Source organism: Varroa destructor, unplaced genomic scaffold (assembly GCF_002443255.2).
Source record: "Varroa destructor unplaced genomic scaffold, Vdes_3.0 BEIS01000004.1, whole genome shotgun sequence".
Taxonomy (NCBI): Eukaryota; Metazoa; Arthropoda; class Arachnida; order Mesostigmata; family Varroidae; genus Varroa; species Varroa destructor.
In genome coordinates this window covers 17,264,070-17,279,779 of record NW_019211457.1, presented here as the reverse complement: position 1 = coordinate 17,279,779, position 15,710 = coordinate 17,264,070, and the positions used below count along the sequence as shown (strand labels likewise).

Genomic DNA, 15,710 nt, shown 5'->3' with positions numbered 1-15,710 from the left:
GTTTTCTGGTTCCACCAAACGTATACTGTCATCGTTCACTTTGGCGTCAATCTTGACTGTGCCGCAAATTGTAGAAATTTTACATTATTATCATACTTGTTCCATTTTTCTTCGGCTGTCATCAGCTGCTTTAGAAATAGCTTGATTTAACTGCGTTTATGTGAAACTTTGCGAAAGCAAATACAGTAGAGTCTACGCCAGTTGGCGAGGTGCTTAACATCAAGCTTCGTTTTGTAGCCGGCTTCCCTCAAATAATTTCAAATTACTTGCTCATGGACACTTAGCTTTGTGGCGGAATCATGGCTACTCATGTGTAGATCTTGCTTAACTTCCGCTAATTTTATCGGCTACTACTACTACAAGGAGTCCCTTCGCGTCGAAATTTCCAAAACTATCTTTGCGCCAGCATTAACGAAGTTTCTAATAATCAGAAATTTCTGCAAAAATTTCACTCATCTTCAGAAACTCCTCTGAATCGTCTGCCTCAAATCTGAATAAGTAACAGCAGATCGATTACTGTCGAATTCCAGTTTTCATATGGTACCAATGCAAGCCCATATATTGAGAAGCCATGTAGTAGTTGAAAAGACGCCAGTACTTTTTTGGTCACATAATATAATAGCTATGAATATATTTCATCAATGGCAAGCTAAGCTGTCATTCACTGTCGAGCTGGTCAAGCTCCCGACTTTTCTCAAAAATTTCCTCCCTTAGACAACCTCAAATGATAAATTTTATGCGAGAAATTAAAGAATACGTAATTAATAGTTTAATATCGATTTAGGTAATACATATAATGCTAATGATAATAAAATCGATATATAACATTATTTCTTTTAAAAATTTTCTAAAACCTTAGACTTAAAAAAAAAACTTAAGAGTATAGAACCTGCGATTGAAGTTTCTACATGCGCCTTATGAAAGCCGTAAACAGCAATTTTTAATAATCTTATTATTTCGAAATTTAGGAATTAATAAAAATGGGCTAAAAGAATCATTAGCTACGATAATTGGTATTAAGAGGAAAATACTACCAAAAATTATGCGTCTAGTTACATATCAGCTTCTTTTAGGACGTTCCTTTCAAAAAAGACTCGCCAAAAACAGTAGTCCCATCTGTGATGGGAACTAACTATACTGGCATACATACATAGCATACGCTACTATAAGCTCGGAGAAAATTACTTTTCGGCTTGTATAATAGGCGCATAATAAGGTATGCCAATTCAAATGTCTGCGTCTAATATAATTATAGAGGGGGGGGGGGGGGTGTGTATGCAAACACTATATGCTACTGATTTCGTTTTCTTAAAGTCTCTCGTTTGTTGAGAGGTTTACGAAAAAGGCCAAAGAAACTGATCCCTACCTATTCCCTTCTAATCTCAGCGGCACCCACGTTTGCAATGTGCTTTTTGTAGAGGAACTCGAGTGACGAGGTCGGCAAACCGGCAAGTTCTTACTTTCTTCACTGTTTTTTGAATAGACACCTGACCTTAGATGACGAAAATTGATTGTACAAAATAGTACGAGAATAATCGTACTGACCTGACTGTGATTGCCTTCTGAAACGTTTGACCACCCTGAACACAGTTATCTCAATCCCTCTCACCGGCCCTTGCCCATGACGTCCGTCAACAAAAGGCCAATCGAAATTTTTGAAAAGGTCTAGTTCACTTTCAACTTTATCGTAAATTTTTCAGTGATTCTCCTTAGAATAATAGCAGCTACTACTGCTTTCTTAGTCCACTGTATAGTATCAACTACGAACAGCTGACCCAGGATCGGGCCGGTTATCGCCGTGCGTAAGAGAACCGCAACCTTTCATTGAACTATTTACGATCAGATGTGACCCTTCTGGCATTGCAGCATCGTGCTTCTCGGCAGTATTCTAATCGACGATACAGCCTGCTAATTGTTAGCGAGGGCGGCTACCACTTATCAGATATTTTTCTCATTTAGCGTCCGAAAATGGCTAATCCACTTTCACAGCTGAGCTACTTCGGCTTTTGATACGTGTTTGTGTTTTCGCCCGCTGCGCTGACTACATGTGAATATGCAGTGAAAGCTAATTATTCGAAAATCGGAAAGAGGCCTTTAAGTAGAAGACCAGCTAAGTCGGCGTCCTAATTCTGTGCCAGAACGTGTAGTCTTAACTACACCTCGCTCAAGCTATTGCGGCAGCTGCTTTTATGGCCGTTGCTGTCCTGTGAGTAAAAATAAAGGGTCTTTGTCAAAAGGTTACTGCGGTCCGCGTCCTGAAGCGACCTTCTTAAGCCGCAAGAAACTGTGAGCTAAATGAAATCTTATGAAATCAGTTGCCTTCCAGGTGGTGATTAGCATAGCGTAAATGATCGCTCCTTGAAGTAACCGTCTAGAACAGGCGTTCTCGTTTGCTAGGTTGTCTATTGACGTTGGGTTCCTACAACAATGTACTCGATTCATAAATGATGGTGAGGCATAATCGATCATTGTATTTGCAGCACACGAACACAAGGGCAACATCCAATTCTTCCGGTGTTCCGCCCGAAGGTTTCACCTCCGACCGCGGCCATTTAAACATGCATACTTTATAATAGTATACGAAAAAAACCGGTCGTGCTAGCAAATTCCTTAGCAGCTAAGCACGCCGAATTAACGTTGTTGAACCCGTTGATCTAGAAACTGAGCCCTCAACTCCCTATGAAACCTTATGCTGAGAGAGCAAGCTTAGAAATCCAATGATTTATTCTAGAAAAAGGAAATACTAACTAAGGCTTCGTCCTTCCGGCCGTTTTCGTTACTCTTCCGCTCCGATGATATTAGCCTTTTCCGAACTCAGTTTGTAGCAAGCTGCACCGTGGCCTGCTTGATGGCTGGCCTATTGCCCGTGTACACAGCCACGGTTCAAACGGTCACCTCTATCAGATACGTGGCTCGACTCTATCCAAAATCATGAGCTCGCGCCACCTCTCTTACGGATCCAGTATGCATCTGATGTAATAATTTCCAAGCTTGCTTGTTTTCTGTAAGTGCCTGTACTATTTGAGGCTACGCTCTCAATCCTATAGGAATGCCTGGCTTCGTAAAGATAATGTCTTGTATATTGCTTGATTCTCAATCAGTCGTGCAACCTGGTATCATCGGTGCACTGCAAGTGTATTCTGCGTCAGCCTCTGTTAACCTCATCCTCATTTCTCAGTTATTAACTGTAAGTTCCCTTTGGACGATAATTCGATTGTATTTCGTCAGGACATCCTTACTTGTAAAAATAGTAACTTAGTTATGACGTTCACTTTGTCACCCGGTATGAGTGAGGTCGTGGTAGAGGCCATCCAGCTAACTAGTTATTTTTGCGATGTTAATATATATAAAGGCGGTTTCTGAAACCGTGGCCCACCTTTTTCTTTTGTGGGACATTTCAATCCTGCTCACATAAATTAAGACGTCATGAGGACCTCGGATGCTGACATTTAGAGATATCGGCAACTGTCGTTCTCGTTATACTTCGTTCTTTTGTCGACCACAATCCTGATGTGCCTAGAAGTATAGTCCTACACTAGAGCACCCTTACCAAACGAACAAAAAATTTGTCCGCTCCGTTAGCGTAAAAATGTCATAGTTCATAGAATTCAGTTACTTTTGCATGACTCTAGATGACAATCGGATCTATTATAGGAACGCTCAAATCGAAAGAAAAAAGGCCAGATCATTGGGTTACCTTTTCGCCTATCTTAACGTGTTCCTCTTCTTTGAGCATACACCTGTCGCTAGGCAGGTCGCCGTTATAATTCGCCGAAGTACGCCATGTGCCTCTCTGAATACACTCACTTGTATCTGTGAATGACAGCTCAAACGCTCGATGCCAGAAGGTTCCCCAGGGTCATCTGCTGTAACAATGATAGCGATCTGTTCTTCATATGCCACACGCAGCACACGTCAATGTACAGCCTGCAGTATCTCACAGACGCAAGACCGATTAAAAGCTGAGCTTTTATTTATTGGCCATTTTGAACGCAATATTGAACAGAACACCGCGTTTCGCATAGCGATAAGGGGCATGAAGTGTGTGGTCGACGGTATCTATCAACAAACGCAGCTGGCTGGAACCCAACAAAGCAAATGATTATTAAATTTTGCACCCAGCCGACCGGCAAGATACAAAGAGCATCGTTACCAAACGCGTAGCGAAACATTCTAGTGGGACGCGTCGTATCGTCTATCGCTACGGCTATCAAACGTGTCGCATTACCGAACAATCTTCCCCATGTTGCATCGGCAACTCCTCAGTACAAAGTAAATAATATTCACTGTAGTACATAAACGAGTTTCGACATTGTTTAGGTAGTGTCTGTTCGTATATTGCTACTATACAGAATGCGTAAATACCGACACTGATTTGCCAGGGCCTGCCTGTGATTCATCTGATGAACACGTGGCTGAATCGTTTTCATATGCGTTATTACAATGAACAAGATGGTCGGGTGGAATATAAGCAAAGCGAGATAAGACGAGTTTATATCTTTGCCACGATTCAGGGTCAGGAACTCGCGGAGAACGACACTGAACGAAATCGAGCAGGAACGGGTTATAACCATTGATTAAAAATACAATATTTATGCAGGATCTAAGGGGATAGATCTCATTGAACTATTATGGTCATGTGTAATTGGCAGGAAATATGTCCATTTTGTAGCCTTAATTCGTTTCAACGACAATTACGAGCAATTAGGACTGCGACGTCCAACAGCGGTCTGTAATTTCCTATCCTAGATTCTAGACAGCTCAGACTGAGGTGGCAAGCCGGGATTACAGAATCTGATTCGGGAAAGTCGAAGCATGTAGATGGTCCAGCGGCCTATTTTAGATTGCCTTAACTAACTCGTCCATTTATTCAAGGGTACATCGTGAAACTGGCTAGAGTATATTATATCGCGTTATAATTGTTGTTTGTTGCTTTGTAGTAGAAAATAGTGTTTCGTTAGTAACCGTAAATTACCTCGTCTATCGACCAGTTATCGTGCTCACTTTGTCTAGCGTTCGTTTCACTCAAGTCCATTCTTTTATAATCTAAGTAATTACAGCAGCATGCTTCGTACAGTTGTTACTTTCCGAGCCTTTTTCTGGGTCTCTGATCCGTCTGCTGTATTGGGTTGTGTCGAAGCGTTGTATCCATATTGTTGAATTGAAATAGTTGATTACAGTATGTATCACCGGGCTTCGGCTTAGCGATTCTTGAGGAGCAGGATCCTAGTTCAATCGATGCCCGTCTAAGCTAATAGAATATATTACCGGCCACAGATTGAGACTTGCAGTCAGAGCAAGCTGGTATAGCGGAATCGTCATGATGAGCAAGAAGTAATTATTAACAAATGTATGAAGGACGAAGGCTCCCTCGAGTAGTCTCAAATGTATATTTTAGTACGCTTCTTTAAACCTTACGTTTCAGTAGTTTCATAGAACACAGCTACGGGTTGGTAAGTTTGCGTTAACTATAAAATACTGCATTGATATTGTATCAAAGAAAACTATCATTAAAAAAACCTTAGCCAGTAAACTTTAAATATCATAATATAGTATCTGTAAACCTCTGTGACGAATGTAGCAATTCGTATATATTTAGTATATATCTGGTCGGTGCTTACAGGATACAAACGTCGACCAGTTGCAGAATTAAAATACTTCCGGAGTTAAGATGAGTTAAAGTACGAAATGTATACGTCTATCGGAAACAAAATATGTAAAAAAACATTAAATACATATAGTTCAGCTATTTGATATTAATAGAAGCTGTAAACTAAAAAGCTAGAGAGCAATCCGCTATTTGCTCGATTCCTGTTTTTTTTTCCGCATTCAACTTATTTTGGACAAAATAACACTTTTTTTATTTCCTAATTCTTCTGAGTGTCGAAAATAGAGTGTGCAAAGACTATGGGTAATATGTAATCAGAGAACAAGATAATCCTTTTTTTATATTAGCAGGTTTGCACCAACCCGTAAGACTTCTCTATCATCGAGAAACAAGCTTGTCCTTATTAGACAAATTAACAATAGAAAATTCGGCCGTCTACCCTGATACTCGATAGCGAGTACCTGTGTACTTCAATACCCTTTACATTGTTATGCATATATCAACGCAGATAAACGAAAAATTTTTCGCATCCTTTCCCCGAAAATGTTACGCTTCCGTGGGATTACGCAACTAATACTTATACTCAACACGGCCTATTCAGCACAGACTAACTACAGTATACATCGAGCACGAAGTTCTATTTCTCGCTGCCTTCAGTTCCTCTCCTTTACTTCAACGAGATAAACCTTCTACCGAATGACCGGTGTCCCGTTCTACAGATTGAAAAAAACTGGATTATCAGCAACAGTAGTTACCGCGTGTGCACCGAAAGCAATGCATCGCTTGGTGTAATTAAGTAAAAAAAAAAAAAAAGAAAAAGAAAAAAAGAATCACATTTAACTGATTAGGTTAACCAGTTTTTGAATGGACAATTTTCAAAGAGCTGTCGGCCGTCAGCGCGTCACGTTTCCTAGAGTATTTGCTTCACAGGACAGCTATGAAAAGATTTTGATATCTGAACAAATCTGTTATTTGGTGAAGACAACGTAAGCACAAATGTTAATTCATTGTCACTCAATGCCCAAAGAGGCGCATAAATTGTCATGCAACAGCTCTCGGAAAGGCAATAAAGCATGACGGGTTTTACGGATTCTACTGTACATGAAGTTAAAAGTTCAGTTAAATAGTGTTGACGCTTCCTCACAAACATGCTTTTGTAAAGTTCGTTTATTGTCGTATACAGCTAAATCCGGTGTTTAAATGTATGCAGGTCTGAAGTGGCTGGGGTAGGTACTACTCCGGACGTTTAGTTTCAAAATGATTCCAAAGAAATCTATACATTTTCAGCTTAGCATAACCTTGCGGGCGTTTACGATCGGACAACCCATATGCAATGGACGTGCATACAAAGCTCACCTAAAAACGTTGAGAAGAACTCCGAAAAATTAAGACTTTCACGCAGGTCCATCGAATGACATAGTGCATTGCCATCGCCACTTTTGCCACTATCGTGAGCAGTCACGATCGTAATAGTAGTAGCAGTAGTAGCAGTACGAGATAGACGGAGCGGGACTCGACAGGCGTCCCTCCAGCCTTTCGAGAGTAGCATTCGCAAACGATTCATTTGACTATAAGCGAAATGACGCGTCCTAAATGGTACTTAACCTCTGCACTCACCGGCGAGCGTATATAGGTACATATGCGTGTGTGTGCGTGTGCGATGGTATTAGCTGGCCCAAAAACTTTTCTTTCGCGCTTCCTTTTAATTGTACACAACGCCCACATGAACGCCTTGGCTATAGATGGCTATACGTATTACTTCAGCTGAAGGATATGGCCCGACTGCCGCTGTAACAGAATACTTCCGGATACGACACTATGACAACGTCGACCGAGGAAGCGTTTCCCATTGACGCTAACCGGTGGCGTCTACTTGCTATGATATTGTTTTTACTATAAGTATTGTGCTTATTATTCGGTTTGTACTATACCAGAAGTTGATCGCATATAAGTTAAAATACTTGAACACGCTGGATGGCCAATAAGTTCAGTACAATACATCTTCTATGATACGGCGTAGCAGAATCGTCTTTTTGGGAGTGGCAATGAATGCTTGTTTGCTAGATGCATCGGGAGAATAATATTATTGTTTATTAGGGATACGGTGGCTTTACCCAGTTCGTTTACAAATGATCGGAGCCACAAAACACAGTACCGTAACAACGTAATGTCCACAATATGGATACTGAGGTATATTCAAACCGGTTTCTTATTTACAAGCAAAACACGTTAATCATAGACTCTCCCTCAACAAAGAGAGTAAACGAAATATATTAACCTAACAAAAAACAACCAGTCTGGTAGGCCACGAATGGGCTCCAATCTTTTAATAGTTTGACCAACCACGAACTCTCGCTAGGTAGGAAAAAACAAAACTCTCGCTAGGGAATTACTAGCATTATTGAATATTATCTACTTATCGTACAAAGTGGTAGGATATTCTCAGTTAGTATCGTAAACCTTTGGCCTTAGTAGTTTTTAAGAGCACCCAATGCGACAATTGTCATGTAAATTAATTAAAAAAATTAACATTATCATACTTCATTTTGACACGTTTTATAGTTTCGCTAATTTTGCAAAGAAATATCTATCAGATCTCAATTCTAACATTCGTATTATGTGAGCCCAGCTTTAACTCTATAGACTGGAAGAATATAAACAATGGGTCTCTAGTGATTAGAACAATGTGTCAGCAACATGTAACCTTAAAGATGTACATCGATTTCACCTAGGATTTTGATGCCCAATTATTATTTCCACTTTAACTGCGCCGGTTTCAAGATATCTTAAACTTCTAAAGCACGCTGCAGATCGTGCACACCAGTGCGACAAACGGTTATGGTCAACATTAGAGATTTAATAACTTTCTACAGGGAAATATCTGAGTTTGCCTTGAGAACTAAAAATAACACAACTGCTAGGCGATATGCCTGAAAAATTCTTCGCCGTCATGATACAACTAATTGGTTGTTACTTGCTGTCCAAATATTACGGAAGAGAAGATCTGCTGACGTTTTTCTAAAGTCATGTTTGCAACAGCGGTCAGCGAAGACGCTATTGTGATACAGAACAGGGGAACTAGACGCGCTGTACGACGTGTTTCTATTTTTGTCCTTTCTGTGCTTACGACAAAACCGATTCAGTAAAAAAATGTGTGGTCTTGTCTAAAAAGTTCTATGGTGCCTTTGGCATGGCCTTGGGCCTTGTAATCTGGCAACTTTGGCCGCTGTCGAGTGTCTGGGCTTTGACTTTGACCGAACGATAAATTCAATGTTGTGTTTGGCCCAGCGGAGTAGACGGGGAGCCGTGAGATGCCTGCGACTAAATGAGACAAAGCACTTCCTCTATCCATGAGGCCTTATGTAAACAGCAGCATATTTTCGCACATAGTTACTAATGCATACGATCGTAGACACGAGTGAACCATTGAAACAGCGCACAGTCAAGAAAGAGAGCAAAGCCTGATTCATGGTCAGGAACAGGCAGATCAAAGAAGGCTAGAAACGAACGTCTGTTGACATGAGGGTGGCGAACTCGTCTACAGCAGAGTTTCGATATAGAAGCTATCGCATCGTCGTACTTCAGAGGACCTGTCATAGAATATTTCAAGAAGGGGACCTGGACTTTTGACGTCAGCAGAGATCTCGCACGGTTCTGTACGACAGAAAAAAACAAATAGGTTGATTAGCTGTGTTCAACATGCTCGAGTAATCGCTTGAACGGTAAATACATTGAGAGATAAGTTTGGCCTATGGATTGTCGTTATTTGGGGAAGGCATGATGCTAATTCGGAAGACGTCGCAAGTCTACACCATCAATGTGCCTGAGGTTAGTACTTTTGCTTCGTTCTTCATGCGATTCGTTCATCATTTACGTCGTTTAGTTTCTTTAAATATTAATATCTACTAATAAAACAATTAGGAATTTTGTCATTATACACACGGATACCTGTACTTGATTATTAACGATGTGAAAGCAATCGTTCCTAGAATTCCGTGGATGTTAGTCTGTTCTATGGGTAACGCGGTTGTTTGACGCCATTGTGAAATCCAGTTACACGAATGAGCAATCTTCATGGCTGTCTTATAAATATGGATAGGTCGTGGTTCTACTGGGTGACGCCTTATTACTACAAGCTCTTTTCGTCTGTCGCATTTCTCGTTAACTTCCTCACGCCCCTTGGGGTCCAAAGTGCATCTGCTTTCACTGCTTACATTCATACTTGTGTAATGTGCAGGCGTATAGCTAACACGATTTAGTGGTCCCTGTAGATTTCGCCACTACCCGCTACCGAACCGCTGGTTTCTCGGCAATTCCACGATCAATCTCCACCATCCCCACCTCGTCTCGTCAAGCTCACTAACTCTTGAAGCCCGACACGAGAGACAAACAATAGCAGCCAGTGACATAAAAATGTGTCGCGCAGCGTTAGTCCATTTATATATATACATATATAGGTATAATTTAGTTCGAGTATCTTTTAGATTGCATTTTTTTAAGGCGATTCGATGCAGGCCCCGTTCGTCGATTTGGCCTAGAAGGCACACAAACTTCGACTCACTAATGCTACTGCTACAAGTGGTACGAGCACTGCTTGTGTGAATAGATTACCGAACACTGATCAGAATTGTCAGACGTCAGCACCTTAGATCAATTGTGATAGCTGTATTAATTTTTTTTTCCCGAAGTATTTACGTCATATCTTTACGTCTGGTAGTTAAAGAACGCGTGTGTAGAGCGGTCGCGAAAAAGGCCGTCTCTCGGCGCGGATTTTGTTGAACGGGAGACTCAGAACAAGGCGAACTAGTAGCGCGAATAGAGTGCCATTGCTTGCGTAAAACGTACTAAGGAAAGGTCACGGCTGCAAGATTTTTCCGTTCTGACCTATGGGCTGCGTTCGTTGTCATCACTAGCTGTGTAAGTTGTACGTGAGTGTACAATCTTTCGTGCATCATCACTTTAGCTAACACCGAAGTATAGTCGCTCACACAAATTGCTGATAACATAGTGGTTCTAGCGATCGAAGTTACGTGTTGAAGACTGAAGAACACCTCGATCCGCTTTTTTGTGTGCACGCGATGGCTTTGTAAAGACGATCTCTTGCACGTTCCTAGTATATTGCGTATCGTGCATTCACATGTATGCAATTGTAGTTTCCGCTTCGCCTATAGCGGTCCAAAAAGACGCGCACTATCGATTGTACGTTATTCATCTTTTAACTTCATCTTCTATGAGCTTTCTTGGACGTCGCATGCTTTTCAAAGAATAATACGCATTCACGTTTGACTTACGTTAGTGGCGGAAAACCAGCCCACTGTTTGGTCTGCCCACTGTAGGGTTCTTAGACATGACAAATAAGGGATCCCTAAATATCATCATCAGTTATTATAGTGTTAATTTCACGCTACTTATTAGCTTGGCCTCTATCGTCATGATCTCATAAACCAGCCTGACATATACTGAAACCTTTAAAAAACTGATTTAATTAATATCACTAAAGAGCTACACAATTAAAATGGTTTGCTTTACTATTACCTACCAATTTTTTGTGCCCCGTTTTTATAGGACGAAAATAGACGTAGCGGCTTCGAGCCCGGCGATCGAGATCGCTGCGGCGGCTGCCAGTTTTATACGTTCGGCATTGTATTCACCGTCTGCGTGTCTCTTGTGTTTGTATTCGCTGTTACCTGTATGATGCGCCTTAGAATTGATCGGAGTGGCAAATGTGACCAAGGGATTTCAATCACGATTCGAACCGACGTCAGTGAGCCACGACCCACTGATCGATCAGTAAACTGTGACATTAACCTGTTACAGCCCTCAACGTCGGAAACTCCAACCGCAGCACCGAAAAGGCCGAATCAGACCAAAGAAAATATGGGCGAACGGCTAAATAGTGTAGATATAGACAAACCTACTCATGACGATAAGCAAGAAAAACGACCTTAAGCATTCATGTGGATCAATCAGGGTAAAAACAACTGAAGTGTAGAGTCGGCATTATGAACAATGTGCTTCTACACATACAGCGCTGTTTGTCCGTAGATAGTTTGTGCTTATTCAGGCAAATTGTAACAAAACAATAGTCTGAGCCTAGTCATAATCTCCTCATCAATGAATACTGGCGCTTTCCTTTCGAATAGTATCGTTCTATCTACCGATTTTATTTTCCTTTTTTTGTAACATTATCCTTAGACAGGAGTTTCGAACTTTATACGATTTGCCCGGCTGTTTTTCCTACCTATCTAAATATTTCGAGCTACACGTCCGGTAGCGTTGTTACGCGCTCGATTATACAGCCGACCCTTTCAAACACGGAACACGAAATGTGATCATGCTAAGACTGCAAGTTCAGGGGACAGATACTTTGTATAGGCAGGTAAAAGCATGTGTTTTTCTGCACGTCGTTTCTGGTAACGGTAAAGAGAGCCTCCTGATTAGTATAACGGGTTGACATCGGCTAGAAAAGCATATAAAAAACTAAGCCAATAGCGGAGGCATGAAGAGACCCCCAAGCGGATCAGTGCGACGTTCAGCCACTGGAAACAGCAAACGAACACGATTCTTTCGATCATTTAAGTGTGGAAAATATAATCTGATGCTACTGAATCTGTGTGAGAACGCCGCATTAAAACTGGGCTTTAATTATATTGGTTTCTTTAGAAAAATGATAGCAATACGGCTTGATTCAATTTAAGTAGTCAACACACCTTTCCTTACATTCTGCACTTGACACCTTAGCTATATATATATATATATATATATATATATATATATATATATATAGCGTTGCACCGGTCGACTGACTAGCTTCCGCCTTGAAACGGAGCTCGGGTCACTGACCAAACGAGATGAATTCCGTTCTTCTGATCCAGAAGAAAGTAAATAGCTAATCCGCGAACCAGCAGTAAAAATATAGCTTTTCTTTCGGCAGCTTCGAATCTTGTGGCGCTTACAGATCCCGTACGGATGCGGTCATATCGTGACTGAACGTGTTTAGAAGCCATGATGCCTTCGCAGGAAGTTCACAAAAAGCCAGCATCAAATTGACACACCATCTTTTATGAAAACATCAATTAGTGACCGCTTTGTCGACAAGCTCTGTTCGAAGGTAACATTTTTACGGTAGGCAATCTCTGTGCTCTATTGACCAGTTTCGAACACAATTATGGATTGAAGTGGACGCATATCGATCGCTCATTAGCAAGCCTTGCCAGGCCGTAGTCATATAAAGAACACACAGACAGTGAAAACAGCTTTCGATGGAGAAAAAAAAACCAGCGTTTACGTCCATTTTTGCTCGATCGTTCAATTGGTATGACGAGCCATTATCTATAGTACAGCTCACGCAGTACCGATATACGCAATGATATTATTATAGATAGCTGCATACAATAATATAATACGTTTGTGTGTGTCGACGGAGATTTTCAATTGAAAAAGTTTGTAAAGGAAACCCGAAATCAACTGATAGAATACAAGTGGTTTCGATCGCTATGTAGATAAAGTAAATTCAACTTAAAATGGCAAAGTTAAGGTGAAGTTGTGGCGTTCCAACAACGCTCAATCGTTATTTATTTGTAATCGAAACTATTGCAGTTTAGCGCGCTAAAAATAATAGATTTATCGGTTTAATGATCAGTCTGACGTCCGGAACCACGTGAACTATAATAGTGAACAGCATTACCGCAATAACGGCCTGAACACACTGAACAAGAAACTATTATTAAATACATGTTTACCAATTACCTTCATTCTGTGCCTGTTGATTTTTCGTTTCCGTACCTGTGTGGGCCTGGCAATTATATGATATCGCATTATTATTATTATTAAACTGATGCGACATAAACCTCTTATAATCAGCCAAGACCCCAACAAGTATGCCTAGCTATTTCCGACCAATTAAGGGCTTATTGGGACAAACAACGCATTGGATGACAAAAGACATACTATCCATTCAATCCGTGCTGACGTTACATAGAAGTTATTTTCATCAGCCAACCTAATACCCTTAACCTGCAATATTGAAATTTTAGTGAGAACCCGTAATTCTATAACCGTCCCGGGACACCTTCATTTGCTCCCGAATAACGTGTTTAGGTCTGAACAAATAATTGTTATGCAACTTAGTGTTGGACGCTGGACTAGGACCCATGTAAAAATGGGCTCTCAATGAATGCAATTATTGCTCACGAAAAGACCACCCGCTGCAAACAATGGACGTTTGTGGACCAGGAACCCGCCCGCCAGCCGTAATCTTTATCCTATTGAAGCATGTAACTACTAGATATGCGCCAGATAAATCTGTGACAGATAAAAACTCTCGTTCTGTGCTACTTGTGCCATGTCTTTGTCACAGAGTCGAAAACCTGCCCGACTCACAGGAATCTAGTCGGGATTGGTCTCGCTGTTGAACGGACTTCTGAAACGGTATGGTAATTGTGTAAGTAGCGCTTTTGTAGTTCTTCGCCTACCTGGAGACATAATTTTCGGTGTTTGGAAATGATTTTTAGCAGTAATCTTAGCAATGCTGAACTTTGACCGCACGCTTGTTTATCATGTAGCATAGATATTCAAGCAGATGTGCATTAATTATCCAAACTATCTCGACCCCCTGTACTTGAGCTCTGTCATCTGTCGTCATCAGCCACAAACGGAGTCTGACTCTGATATCAGATGTTTTTGTTAACTATTGATCTCGAATTGACCAAATGCGCCATGTAAACGCCATGTGTGAAGAATGTAACTCTGAATTGTGACCATTACGCTTTGACCGTAGTTAGGAATAGCCAGTCAACTTATTAACAGGAACGTACATCACACGCAAAATGAAAAAAATAGGGTTTTTTTACATCTCTGAATATCCGTCTTGTTGTACAGCTCATGTGCCTTTTCTTCTAAGGATATGTGTCAGAATTTTAGGTATTGTGACTGTAATCATTTTTAGGAGTAGGTATAACAAGAGGTATTATGATTTTAGAACCAAGGAGAAAACAGGACGTCAGGTAGCTCACAAGTTGTCAGGCTTCACCCAAAAGGTGGCAGTTTTTTAATTAGATTAATTAGCTATTTTTTTGGAGTCAGCGGTCAGTATGTACAGGTAAAAAATATTTTTGATAGTCACTGGCCAACGTTTTTGTTCTTTGTCATAATACACAGTCGAGCAAAAAACATTTGCTGGGTATGTTTTTCTGTACCGCCTGTGTAAATGTCCCACCCTGAACGACATATCACGTTTTATTCGAGAAAACGGCTCGAAATAATTTTCCACAAATAAATACCGCTATTGAGCGAGGTATAATATAATGATTATGGCGCAGGTATAGTGTACAGTTTGTACCCGCAATGTAATACCAATTTCCACTCAACAGGTTTACATTGGGGCTTTGCAGCTTTACCCTAAAGTGCATATAAATCGCGGAATGCAATGAATAATCTCGTCTATACTACGAAACACTAACGTCTTCGCTCAAGTCAACGAATAGAACGACTTTTACCTTAATTTTATTATAAAGTTAGTCCATGTCAGCTCACAAGTTAGCTTGAAGGTGTAAATGAGGAAAACCTGACTAATGTAAGCTGATGTTTTAAGGCACAATGCAACCTAACGCATTTGCTTATCTGAGTATATCCAGCAGACCGGATACGCGTCCATGCAACGCTACTGGAAGGTGAGAACTGTTAATGCCTTTAGCATTTGTTTAGGGGAAAGTCAGGTGTCTTCTATTCGATACAAGGAAATAGCCTTGTTTTCACCGTGACGCATCACTATCTGATGACACTGTAATCGGTCAGATTCATATTCCCTAAGAATCCTTTGGTGCTGCGTCTACATCGAACGTTGCATGTGCATGTAGTAGCTTCTTTATACAAGCGCCCAGGATAACTTCACTGACGCTCGTACGGGTTCGATTTCATTGATCGTGCTGTCAATTTACGTTTACCGATACCGCCTTTAAGTTGTTCGAACCTACCATAAACTCCGACCTGCGAAGGGACTGTTCCTGTTGGATATCTGTGCCATAACTTCCCGTTGGATAGAGTTCACATCACTCGGATAGCCGCTTTTGAATTTGATGTTGTTTGGTGTTCGTACACACCC

At 40.9% G+C, this 15,710-nt stretch overlaps 2 protein-coding genes across 3 annotated transcripts in view; one reads left to right on the top strand and one right to left on the bottom strand.

The window, feature by feature from the left end:
* The window catches only part of FMRFa (FMRFamide related propeptide), a 109,510-nt gene that overhangs the window by 60,899 nt on the left and 32,901 nt on the right, over window positions 1–15,710 (bottom strand). The gene's annotated exons all lie outside the window — the stretch shown is intronic.
* On the top strand, window positions 9,009–13,362 carry LOC111249731 (uncharacterized). 2 transcript variants are annotated; one of them, XM_086987755.1, is made up of 3 exons: window positions 9,009–9,436; window positions 11,174–11,579; window positions 12,567–13,362. In XM_086987755.1, the coding sequence occupies exons 1-2, from the start codon at window positions 9,386–9,388 to the stop codon at window positions 11,555–11,557; spliced, it is 435 nt and encodes a 144-aa protein (XP_086843881.1). In that variant the 5' UTR covers window positions 9,009–9,385; the 3' UTR covers window positions 11,558–11,579; window positions 12,567–13,362. The 2 variants fall into 2 exon arrangements, with proteins under 2 accessions (XP_086843881.1, XP_022659728.1); XM_022803993.2 differs by having other exon boundaries at window positions 9,011–9,436; window positions 11,174–13,362.